This window comes from Gavialis gangeticus, unplaced genomic scaffold (genome assembly GCF_001723915.1).
Source record: "Gavialis gangeticus isolate Ggan-Ray unplaced genomic scaffold, GavGan_comp1, whole genome shotgun sequence".
NCBI classification, from domain to species: domain Eukaryota; kingdom Metazoa; phylum Chordata; order Crocodylia; family Gavialidae; genus Gavialis; species Gavialis gangeticus.
In genome coordinates, this window is record NW_017729002.1 from 11,107,057 (window position 1) to 11,119,449 (window position 12,393).

At 43.0% G+C, this 12,393-nt stretch overlaps 1 protein-coding gene across 12 annotated transcripts in view; it reads right to left on the reverse strand.

The window, feature by feature from the left end:
- The window catches only part of RBFOX1 (RNA binding protein, fox-1 homolog 1), a 2,526,522-nt gene that overhangs the window by 4,009 nt on the left and 2,510,120 nt on the right, over positions 1 to 12,393 (reverse strand). For all 12 annotated transcript variants that reach the window (XM_019507488.1, XM_019507490.1, XM_019507494.1 and 9 more), the window contains one exon: positions 34 to 109. In XM_019507488.1, coding sequence (XP_019363033.1) covers positions 34 to 109 — 76 coding nt within the window. The remainder of the gene's footprint in view (positions 1 to 33; positions 110 to 12,393) is intronic.

A 12,393-nucleotide genomic window follows, 5' to 3' on the forward strand; every position in this document is an offset into this window, starting at 1 on the left:
ATTAATGAGGAAGAGGAGGAAATTATCACTTACCACGGCACCAACGCCGTAGGTGGCTGCTGGAGCAAGTGTGTGGTGGTAGGGGTCTGCAGCATAAACTCGTCCGTAACTAAAAAGAAAACAAATATGAAGATTAATAAAAATAGATGTTAAAATCAGAGACTGACAATAATCATTAAATGATCACAATCAAATGTTCAACTCTATCTAATTACATTATAAACAAACTGATTTTGCATTTTCAGAAGCACTATCCTTTGGAAAATATTAAGACTACAAATGAAAATGACGGGGTGAAAGTGAAAACATAATCAGCTTTAGACTATTAAGAACCACTATCAGATTAAGAAGGGATGCCGCAGAAAAATGTGAAGCATTGCTTTTCTCCAGGAAAGAAACATGCTGGCTCTGTGTTCTCAAGCTCTGAAAATACAGGATGGATGTCCCTATTCCCAACTTATGACATTTGCACAGAAGTATTTGAATATCCAAGCCAAAATACTGCTGAGGTGATTCAAATGTAACGTCCTAAATTAGATTTTTCTCATCCCCTGTGTTCAGAAATGTGTTTACTTACACACATGGGTCTTTTAAAGTGCATTGCTTTTTTTTTCCTATCGCTTACAGTATATTGACTTAATACTAGTCATGGGTGAAACCTACATTTCCAATTACTAAAGTGTCTCTAATGTGGGTCCCTTCACTGAAAAACCACCTGTTATTTGATCTTAGACATCACATATGACAATAAAAAAACTTGTAAGTATTGCTATATCTTGTACACTGGGATTGCAGTAATGAAAAAATAATTATTTTGGTCTCTCCATCCGAGACTAGATAGGGTCTAACATCCATGTGATGTTAACAACTCAGCTGATTCTATTCTGAACATAAGAAATCTGGATATTCTGTTTATAAATGCATTTGTGAAATTACAGTTTTTCAGAGTTTGGACAGTTATCCATTTTACTCTTCTATATCCCACAAATTCTCTTTCGTAAGTGGAATCCTCACAGCTGATGCCTATGCCATCAGTTGAGGGGAAAATGAACGGCATTATCTCTACAAGCTCTGAAACTGAGAAAGCATATCTTGATTAGATTTCCCTACCCACCCCAAATCAATGTGCAGGGCAAAACAGGTTAAATTATACCAGAGGATATGCTCATTATTCTCTATTATATAGAACTGTCACTCACAAGGAAATGGCATATAGGACAGAAGTGGTGCAGGAACCCCAAGTCGGGGAAGTCATGCTATCCACAGAAACAAGAAGGGGAATTGGGAGACAGAGACAATGGTTGAAACACAGTTGCCTTTCTCCTCAGGGATCAACAGATTTCTGAGGATGGAACACCTAGCCTTTCCATCTAGCTACAACTATACTTCCTTGATGGAAAAAACAGAGATTCAACGAGTGCAAACTGGAGAACGTGTCTTCACTCGTAGAAGAATACAGCCTTTACTCCCACTATCCTTTGATTTCTGCAGAATTAACAATGTTCCTTCTACTTGAGGTACTTTGTGTGAGGCTATGTCACAATCCCGTTTGATCCTGGTTTGGCTGTCAAGCAAATGGATCATTTTCACTGGAATTAAGTGTTCTGCTTCTGCAGTGGTCCTATTGCCTAAAGGTCTGTTCTCAAGCCATGCTTCCCAAGTGCCAGCATTGGAATTAATGCTGTGTGAAGCTTCAGTTGCTGATTCAATTCAGTGGCCGAATCTCCGAATCTGAATTGAATTTCAGGAAACCCTTTAATATCTCTGAACTGAATCAGAACCCTCTGAATCGATTCAGAGTGATTTGATGATTCAGACATAGACACAGTTTTAAATGATTTTTCTACATACCTCAAGGTACCAGGTGGCTCATGAATGCTGACATGTTGAGGCAGATGGAGCGTCCCATGGGAACACAGGGGGGTCCCCAGCGTGCTCAGCAGGGGACCTGGAAGCAGACCAGAAGCACTTCTGGTCCACTTCCAGGTCCACCGCGGGGTGTGTGGGGGACCCCACCCCCCGGCTTGGTGACTGGTGCCTCCTGGGTCGGGGGGGACACCCGGGGTCCCCTGCGGCTGAGGTGGGTGCAGGGGAGGGTGGCCCGCATGCTTGGCGGCAGACCTGGAAATTGACCAGAAGTATTTCCAGTCCACTTCTGGGTTCACCGCCGAACATGGGGGGAGCTATGCTCCTGTGAGATGTTCCATCTGCCCCACCATAACAGCGTTCATGAGCCATGTCTGGTACCTTGACGTACATAGAAAAACCATTTAAAGCTGTGTCTATGGCCGAATTGCTGTCCCCCAAATCAGGCTGAATCCAAATCCAACTTGAATATTGCCCCTTTCACACACCCCTAATAGGAATCCAGTGAAAGTGCTGTATTAATCCAATCCATTCATTTTGAGTTTCCCCTTCTTGTACTACACGTTATCACAAATTTTATAGATCTATATAAATGTTAGACATATTTTCATAGTATCCTTTAATTTTGGTTTTTAAGATTGTTAGTATACCCAAGGCATGATTTTCCTAAATGTTGAGCACATGCACACCAGTTGACCCTGATGGAACTACATGTACTCAGCTCTTCTAAGTATCAAGCCCTGGCTGTATCATACCATTACCCCAAATACTGGAGTACATACAAATAGCAGACACATGAAAATTTAGAACTTAACATTTTCATACCACTTTAAAATAAATGTTGGACTAAAATGCAAAGAAAAGGTGACAAATGATTTGCATTGTTGCTTCTAGGCCCTAACAGATATTTTTACTAGCTTTAGCATCTCTGCATTTATAAATCCAAACACCATGACATATTTCATGTGCGGATTTCCTATTACCATTAAGGGAAATTTTGCACAGATACCAAAAGTTGACAACAACCCTTTAAAAAGTCCTATACAGATCTGGATGTTTCATTATAATGTACCTTTGTGCAGGAGGCAGCTGCCCTCTGCCATCCCACCTTCCTCTCTCCAAATATTTGAACTTATTGAAAGATCCTCACAAAGATCAGGAAACAAAGTATTTAGGATAAACAAGCAGAATCCTAGTTCACTCTACATGCTGAAATGCCCCACCTCATAACTGCCATTTGAGATCCTAGTCTATTTTCAGTGTGGACATGTAAGCATCTACACTGCTAATGAGCATGCAGAGTAGGCTGTGCTCTGACCAGGCATGTCTGTGGTTCCATATGTGTACACCTAAGCCCAAGTTCTGAAATTTTGATCTAGCTAGAAAAAGGACCTGCCCTTTTTTTCAGCCAAGCAGCCTAGTGATTGAGGTACTTGATTGGAAAACAAAAGACTCAGCTTCTAGGCTCCTCTCACCCTGAAGGGTTTTGAATTTGCATCTCTTCAACTTCCCAGAACACTGCCTCAGTGACTAAGCCACAGGTTTTTTAACCCTGTTACACTCAAAGCGATCCTCAGAAAATACCAACCCCTACCTTTTCCTTGTTTTCTCTGTTTTGGAAAAATAATTAGGCAATTCTTCTATCACAAGGAATTCAAACAACAGTTTTAAAGGTTTTTGATACCATGGGCACCTATTTGAAATTTCTGGGTTTATTTTGTGAATTGTGTATATATGTCTACATATCTAACAGTCCTAATATTGAGCAGCATCCTGCAACATCCTGTTTGAGAATCACTGGGTTGAGCATTGTTCAGTACCATTACCAGTTTTCTTTCAGAATAAGGAAAGCCTAGAACTCGGGCAACCTATTTACTGGCAAGTGCCCTAATCACTAGGGCTGTGCGAAGCTGATTTGATTTGGAAGAGGTTCAGCCCAATTCAGTGGCCAAGTCTACAAATCTGAATCAAATTGAATTGAATTAGGAGACCAATTAAAAGGTCTGAATCAATTTGAAGCAGGGAGCTGGACCTGGACTCCATGCTGGTAAGTAGGGGTTGGGGGAGAGGAGCTAGAAGATTGGGGAGGAGACCATGGGGGGACCCCTGCCAGGCCCCATCTCCTGCCTGCTCCTACAGCCTCTCTGAGTGTCCCCTGCCCACTCTCCCAGCCCCACCCCCCATGCCCATCTACCCAGTCCCAGCCCCAGCTCCCAACTTTTTTAAAAAAGCCCCTACTAACTGGCTGCTGCCAGGCAGGGGGCAATCCCCACTGCACCACACTTTGTGGGGGGCTCTGCCACGAGCCTCACAGCTCCCACCTGCTCTCCCAGGCCCCTGCTATGGCTGCCCTGCCTGCACCAGCTCCCGGCCCTTTAAAACAACACCACCCCTAACTCAGCAGCTGCTGCAGTGGCCTTGAGCCTTCTGGGGGCTTGTGGCAGAGCCCCCCACACAGCATGTAAGTGTTTTTTTTTTTTTTTTTTAAGGGCTGGGAGCTGGGGTTGGTGGAGCAGCCGTGGGGGGGGGGGGCTGGGAGGCTCACAACAGAGCCCCCCATGCAGCATGGGGCAACAGGGGCCAGTGGAATCACCCCCCTGCCTAGCAGCAGCTGCTGAGTGTGGGCTTTTTTTTTCAAAGAGCCAGGAGATGGGAGAGTGGGCGGGGCAGCCATTGAGAGTGGGCAGGGGATAGGGCTGATTCATCCAAATCATTTTGGGACAGTGATTTGAATCACTGAATCGAATCACTGTCCCCGAATTGGCCGAACCTGAATCCAAAGTGAATACTAACCACTTTGCACAGGCCTACAAATCACTAGGTTATTGAAGTAAAATATGGGAGGGCCCCCACTCCTCCTGCTCTGGCATTAGATACCAGCCAGTCATGGATCCACAATGCACATACTTAAGGAAACTGTGTTTCTGTGCAGAAAAGCAACAGTCATGCAGCTGGGTAATTCCAATTTGGGCATGTGAAGTGAAACAGGATTATGATCAATGGTACCTGTGACATGTGTGTGTGGATGCCATAAAACCTATGTGCAATACTACTAGCATAAGATATACATTGGCCACGGACGTTACTGAGAAACTATGGAGAATCTGAGCCTTGGAGTCATTTGTGATCTACTGGGTGCATCTACACATGCATTTTACTGCAGAGTTGACTAATTGGCTCCACAGTAGAGTGCCATTATCTACACATGTGCAAACTTTAGGACACAGTAAATGAATTAACTCTGCCATAAGTTAGTATTATTGGGGAAATTACTGTGTTATGTAGGAGTTATTTACTGCAAAGAAAGCATAGAGATCACAGCAGTCTGAGCTGGGGAGGAGCAACCCCAGGCTGACAGCAGGTTTGAGGGGTCAGCCACAAGGCTCTGCACTTTGAGCACTCTTGTGCCCCAGCTAGCCCCTCCACTGCCTGATGCCACCACCCAGAGCCCAGGGTTGATCCCTCAAGCCTGCTCTACCCTGGCTCAAACTGCTGTGCTCCTGGGCACATGTGAAGATCTTGCACCCAGGAGCAGCTGACTCCAGCATGAACTGCACACAAGTTTATTGAGGGACACTTATAGATGAGCCCACACTATAGCAGGTATTCTTTAGCACGAGGTAACATTCTGTGTCCTTACATATAGAAATTAAATCACTTAGAGCAACTAGTGGCTTCTATATTCATCAAAGTAGACTATACTGTTTCCCCCAAAGGCATGAATTCTGTAACGTTAGTCATAAAGGGCCAGACATGCACCACTGATGCATGCCCTCTATGAATTATAAAAGACAACAGGACTGCTGGTGACTAACTGCCTTCTGTTCCTAACGTTGGACAATAATTCAAGCAAACTGTACAGAATACAGCACCACCTCTTTACATTTCTATATCATATGAGGGATTAGATTTTCATGCCAACTCCACTGGCCTTAAAAGACAAAGGGGCTAGTAGCCACATTTGAGGTAGAGTTCAGCACTAAATATCTTTCACATCTAGAAACTAAATAAGATGTCAGGCTTTCCCAAGGCCCGTACACCTATCAGGTGCTATTGAGTTTGGTGGTAAGAACTTCCCCAAAACTGTCAGCCATAATTTCTATGCTGTGATACTTAGAGATCTAATGTAAGCAGCATTTACTTCCCAGTGCATTGTAGTGGAATCTGGTCTAGCTTGTTCTCTTTGTTCAAGGGAACAACATTTTAAGTTCTTCAGGGCCTAAAGCAGAATGACTTAATCTCAATTTTTGGATCAAAGTATTTGAAAATAAATGCCAATTAATGCCAGTGGTTTAAATTACACAGAACACATTTATCAAATCTTGATTACTGATCCTATTGTGTACAGCTGTATGTTCCTCAGACTAGAATGAAACAGGCTGGTCAACTAGCATCAACTTTATAAGATAATTGTGTCCTGTTATGTATAAACCATTGCATCTTAAGAACATTTCCTTTGCATTCCTATTGACAGCTTTCTCCACTGTCAAGCTTGTTGTTATTTCAGAAATTGCTGTAAGACCACTCTTTTCTAACCACCCACACCACTGTTATGTGAAAAAAACAAACATCCACATTGAAAGTTTTAGAACCAAAAGGGTTTACAGGATCTTGAAATCCCACTTGGCCAGATCTGGATAACTCAAAAATAAAACAAACCTCCTTCTTAGGTATAATGATACATACACAGAATCTTTCCAAATCTAACATAAAAGAGAACAAACTGCTTTTAAAAAAGAAAAAGAAAAATTATCGTTCTTACAACTGATTGCATTAAATTATTTTGGAAGAAAACAAGCTACTACCATAGAAGAATACATTTCTAAAGAAGACAGAACCCATACTAGTATCTGGTAGTATCTGGGAAACACACATGTGAAATTCTTCTGCAATGAATAGAACTTTTTTTTTTCTCCTCAGGGTGACCTCCACCTTCAGAATATGATGGTTTTATTATGATTAATAAATTTCATTTCCACAGAGAAAAAGGAACAGTGTCAGCTTAAACGTAAACCAAGTAGGTTTCTTTTTAAATGCTAATGTTTAAACACACACTTCCATGACACAGAAATTTAGTTGCTCACACGGTTAGCGGAGTATATTGAGAGCCCATCTGAAAATGGTGGGAAAAACTTAAGGCACACTGTCAAGCTGAAAATCAATAAACTACTGCACAGTCACCAAGCAATCAGGTTATTCATTCATCAGCTGCTATGTTTCAGCAGACTTATTTTTCATTTAAATTAGCATTATTTCAGTGTTCTTCTAGAATTTACACTGGAAATTATCACTGAAGGTAATTATTAACTAAAACATTTCGACATACATTTACCTTTTTAAAAAAATGACACCTGAAGGACACAGTTTAACTGTCAACACGATTTCCTGAAGGAGTGAAATTTTACAGGAATCCTTGTTTCAAGCTATGAATACAATTGACTTTTTATTAAGAATGTACTACTTGTGCACCACTAATAGAACGCCATGCAGTGCAGTGCCAGGATTTTTTCACCTTGTCATTTCATCTTTTTTCATGTAAGTGTAGATGGCATGATGCTAATAAAAGTATGACCTCCATGACCAATGTGGCACACATTGTTGCTGCTCAGGTTGGACCTTCAGAACAGGTGCAACAATGGGAAATTTTGAGAGAAAGACTCATGGGTAGGCAAGGACAAGTGGCTTAGAACACAGATATAAAACATTCACTAATGGCTAGATTCTCATGTATTATTTAATCTTTACTCAAGCAAAGCTCTCATTTGATTCAACAGGAATTTCTATGAAACATGAATTAGTAATAACTTATTGCTGCCCTCTGTGGGGAACTCAACAGGATAAAAAAAGAAATGCTTAAACACTTGAAAAAGTAAATCTACATTATCTACTGGGGAAATACATATTGCAATATGTATATTACAAATGAGCAAATTTGTACTTGCACATGCACAGAATTTGCTAAGGTACACAACTAGCTATGTCAGGTCCTACATGCAATGTTTGAGAGTAAGGCATTTGAAACTAAATAAGCCTTTTAATTGTCTCATTTTGCTAAAACCTCTAAAATGTGGGTAAGGAATCTCCTTTCCCAAAGCTAACTTCTTTAATTTTTGGCTTGTAAATCATTTGGTGCAGTGACCATATTTTCCTATGCACCAAAGCCTGGTAATGAGGCTCCAGTCCTGATTAGGGAGTTTGGGCTTTAGCATAATTTGGAAACTGCTTAGCAACGCACATTATTAGATTAACAAAATTAGCAAGGGAAAATCACAATATAAAAGCTGAAGCCATTTAACATAGTTTTCCTGCTAGAATATTTTAAGTGGTATAAAATTAGTATTTTAAGAAAAGTAAGTTAAAGAGTATGGAAGAACAAAGTTTGCCCCCATTGCTGGTCCAAAACCAGTAGTGAGGGGGAAAAACGCCCCACAACAACATTGGTTCTGAAAGCACCTCCTAGGTACTTTTTTATTCTGATAAGTCATGAAATGCTAAAATTTAAGGTCACATATTTTATTACTTGCTTTCTTCCTCCTTTTTTTCCCATTCAGATATTGAGAAACTGATTTATTTGAAACCAAAATCTCAGAAACTACTATCACTTTGGAAAACTGACTAACTCTTGCCAGTCACCGAAAACATGAATTTCAAATGTTAATGTGAGCTGATGAATGCTAAGGTCAAGTGAAAATTTAGATTAAAAATAAAATAGCAATGCTGTAAATATGGTCTAATATGCCTCTTGTTATATGCCAGGCTAGAAACATATTTATATTAGTTGAATACTAAGAATTCTGACTTTTCTGCAAGAAGAAGCATTTTTATTGAATCTGACCTTACTTGACTATCTGATTTTAAAATGAGAACTCCTCTGATCTTTCAGGCTTTGAACCCTGGACCAGTGTAATTTCAGTTGGTGTTAAGGGTTATTATTTTTTGACAAGGAAATCTTTTAGAAACAGATAACTTTAACCCTCTCAACTAAGTGGACCAAACTTGCCTAAGCAGCAAGAAGTGAGCTTGGTTCTCTTAATTCTTACCACAGCTCAACAGCTCATGTGTAGGAAGGGAGCACTAATACTAGGGATGTTATGCCTCCCAACTGGTGGGAGCCATAACCAGCAGAATTTAGAATTTTGTATTGATTATCTGATTGTCATAGCCACAGGAAAGGTGAAAGAGGATAACACAAAACTGCAATAAATAACCTTCTTAAGGCAGAGCTGGGTGGGTTTCAGTGGTGATATTACCTGAGAAAAGGAAGTCATTGTAGCAATGGTAACCTTTGGTTTCCCCACATAAACGGTTCCAATGACTGGCCATGTTGGCTCTTTTATTGGTCACCTGATCATAAAGGAAGGCCTATGGCAAGTGAAAGAGAATTGCAGTATAGAGCTACATGATGCTTAAGCTACTCATTTCATAATGAGTTTCAGGGGGAGAAAAAATAACAACAACATGCTATCAGCAGAGGACTGTGTTGTATCCAGTGTGAAATAATATTTGTTACTGATATTTTTAAACAGAAAAAATCATATATTCTTTACTACAGTTTTTTCGTATGTTGTATTATATGGGTATGTGCAGATGAAATGGGGGAGCCTTCCCAGGCTGCCTACACAGTCCCTGAGCCACACAGAGACCAGTGCTTCGCTCCATGACTGTAGGGTAGCAAACTAAAACTCCTCAGGTGTTTTAGTTTGCTGCACCCCAAAGTCATTTAAGGCGCATTATGCTGCCGAATGTGCTACAGCAGCTTGAATAAATGCACAATACACCACTGACCCATGCAAAAATCAACACCATTAAAGTGGTGCAAAAGCATTTAACCGGCTTTAAAGTGTTGTGCACACATGCCCCTCATTTCTTCTACACACGCTCTATAGTAGCAATTCGCTTAAGATTTTTATTTACTCTCAGTCATTTCTGTTGTCTTGAGTAAAATTGCTTGTTAGGGCGGTATGAAACTTCAGCAGCCATTTTGTTTCAGAGGTGTTTCAGTCTGTTTTGGCACCCAAAACACTGAATCTGAAATGAAATGGAAGGCTCTGAAACAGCTCCGAAATGAAATGAAATGAAATGAAAGCATCCAAAATGTTTTGGAAATGTTTTGGATGTTTCAGAATATATCAGAGGCAGGCTTGTGGGGGAACAGAAACTCGGAGGGTGGGGAGGGGGGACTGCTCTGATATTGACATCTGTAGCTGGCCAGTATCTGTGATCTGTCCCTGAGGTCCCTTCCAATCCCAGTGCTCTGGAGGAGAGAAGAAAACCTGCTGTCATCCTGCATGCAGATCCAGGGGCCAACACCCCTCTGGCAGAAATTCTGGCATATCTCCAGAGCCCTCCTGGTGGGGTACAGGCCCCTGGATCTGTGTGTGGGATAAAAGCATGCTGCCACCGCCACCTGGGGCCAGCGGCAGCACCAGTCTTCCTGATGCTTGGCACGGGCTGTGTCAAGTGCTGGTCCCAGCCAGCAGTGACAGCCTGCTGTCATACTGTGTGCAGATCCAGGGGCCTGCACCCCCAGCAAGAGTCCGGGACAGCCCTGCAGCCCTCCTCGTTAAGCTCCAGGAGGCTGGGGCTGGGTGGAGCAGCCATGGGGGCTTCTCCTGTGGCTCCCCACACTGGGGCAGAGGCAGGTACAGCCAGAGGAGCTGCAGGAGGGTGCCCTGCCTGGCTCCATCCCTCACATGGCCCCAGCCACCTGGCACTTAAAAAAAAAAAGAAAAAAGCCTCACACTCCACTGCCATAGCTGCAGCAATCAGGGTCTCTCGGGGCTCATGACAGAGCCCCCCCATGCAGCGCAGGGCAGTGGGGGGCAATGGGAATCACTCCCCCCTCCTGGCACCTGTGCAGCAACTGCCCCACAGCACAGGTGCAGCATGGCTTGGCAGGGTGCTTCACGCAGTCTGGGAACTGGGGCCACTGGGGCTGAGTAGTGCCAGATTCCAGCTGACAGGTGTAGCTGCCCCGTTTCCGGGACAGTGCGCAGTGCCCTGCTGAACTGTGCTGCACCTGTGTGATGTGACAGCTGCCATGTGGGTGCCAAGTGGGGGAGGAGGGGGCGATACCCACTGCCCCATGCTGTATGGGGGGGTCTTTGCCACGAGCCCTCAGAGGCCCTGATTGCTGCTGCTACAGCTGGTGAGTGTGGGGCTTTTTTTTAAATGCCAGAAGGCTGGAGTTGGGCAGGGGATGAAGCCAGGCAGAGCATCCATGGGGGCTTCTCCCACGGCCCTCCCTGCCCAGGGAGAGGCAGGCACACCTGGAGGAGCTGTGGGAGAATCTGAAGCCACCTGGCTGTGCCTGCCTCTCCCCAGCTAATCCGAATCTCCAAATCAGCATCAAAACTCCAAAATGGATTCAGCCAAATCTGAAACAGAAACAAAACATAGCTGTTTCACATAGCCCCATTACCTATATAATGTTTTACCTTTAGAACAAAGGCCCACGTTATCTCTACATGATAGAAGATATCACTTTGCCTGTGGTTTCCCCCTCCACCAAAGAAGTTGCTTTTCTGAAAAGGATGGAGACTTGGCATGTTTGGGGATGAATGCTGGACTTACAAGACTTAGCCAGAAAACAGCGTGCAGCCTTAGCCTCACAATGATAATACAGATTTTCTGTCACCTCTTCAAATGACATTTCCACCTCCCAAACTATTTGTAGGTTCTGGACAATGCCAGGTAGTATAAAACTAATACTAATATGCTCTTACAGAATTGGAGGGAAAAGGCCAGAGCTGATCACCTGCGCAGGACAAGGTAGGATTTCTACAAGAGAACCCTTATATGTTTGAGATTGTGAGATATTTTTCACTGATGCAGTTTAGCCTCCCTTTGTCACTCAGGTTGTCAGCCTTGGTATGCTTCTGAATCCTCAGGTGGTGGCAGTGGCTAGGGGTGCTTCTCACCAATTCTATCTGGTGAGAAGTGTGAGACCCTTACTTTTAGATTCAGATCTGGTCACCATCACCCGTGACTTCCTACCTCAGGGCTAGACTACTGCCATGTAGGGCTGTCCTTAAAGACCACCTGGAAGCTGCAGCTGGTGCAGAATGTGGCAGCACATCTTCTAAGAGGGGTGGGTTGCCAGAAGCATAAAACTGGTGCTCCAGAGTGTGCAATGGCTCCCAATAGCTTTCTGGGGCCTATATTTCTAAATGGTCTTGACCCCGATGAACCTAAGGAACTGCCTTCTTGCTTACACTGCATCACAATCCCTAAAGTTAGCAAAGGCCAACCACCAGTACACCAAGTCAACTTGGCAAGTCCTCAAAGCCTACCAGAGACTGAGCCTGGACATCTTTTGGAAGCACTGAAAGACCTTATATGAGTATGGATTTAGCAAACAAAGATAGGCTGAGATATTGTTTAGGGGGTCTCTACTTTATATTGATATTCTAGTTCCCTTGTAAATTGTTCTGTTCTCTTATTGTAAGATGCCCTGAGCCTTTGATGGGAAGGGTGGCATATAAATCAAGCAAGCAAGCAAGCAATCAGTCAAACAAACAACCAAAC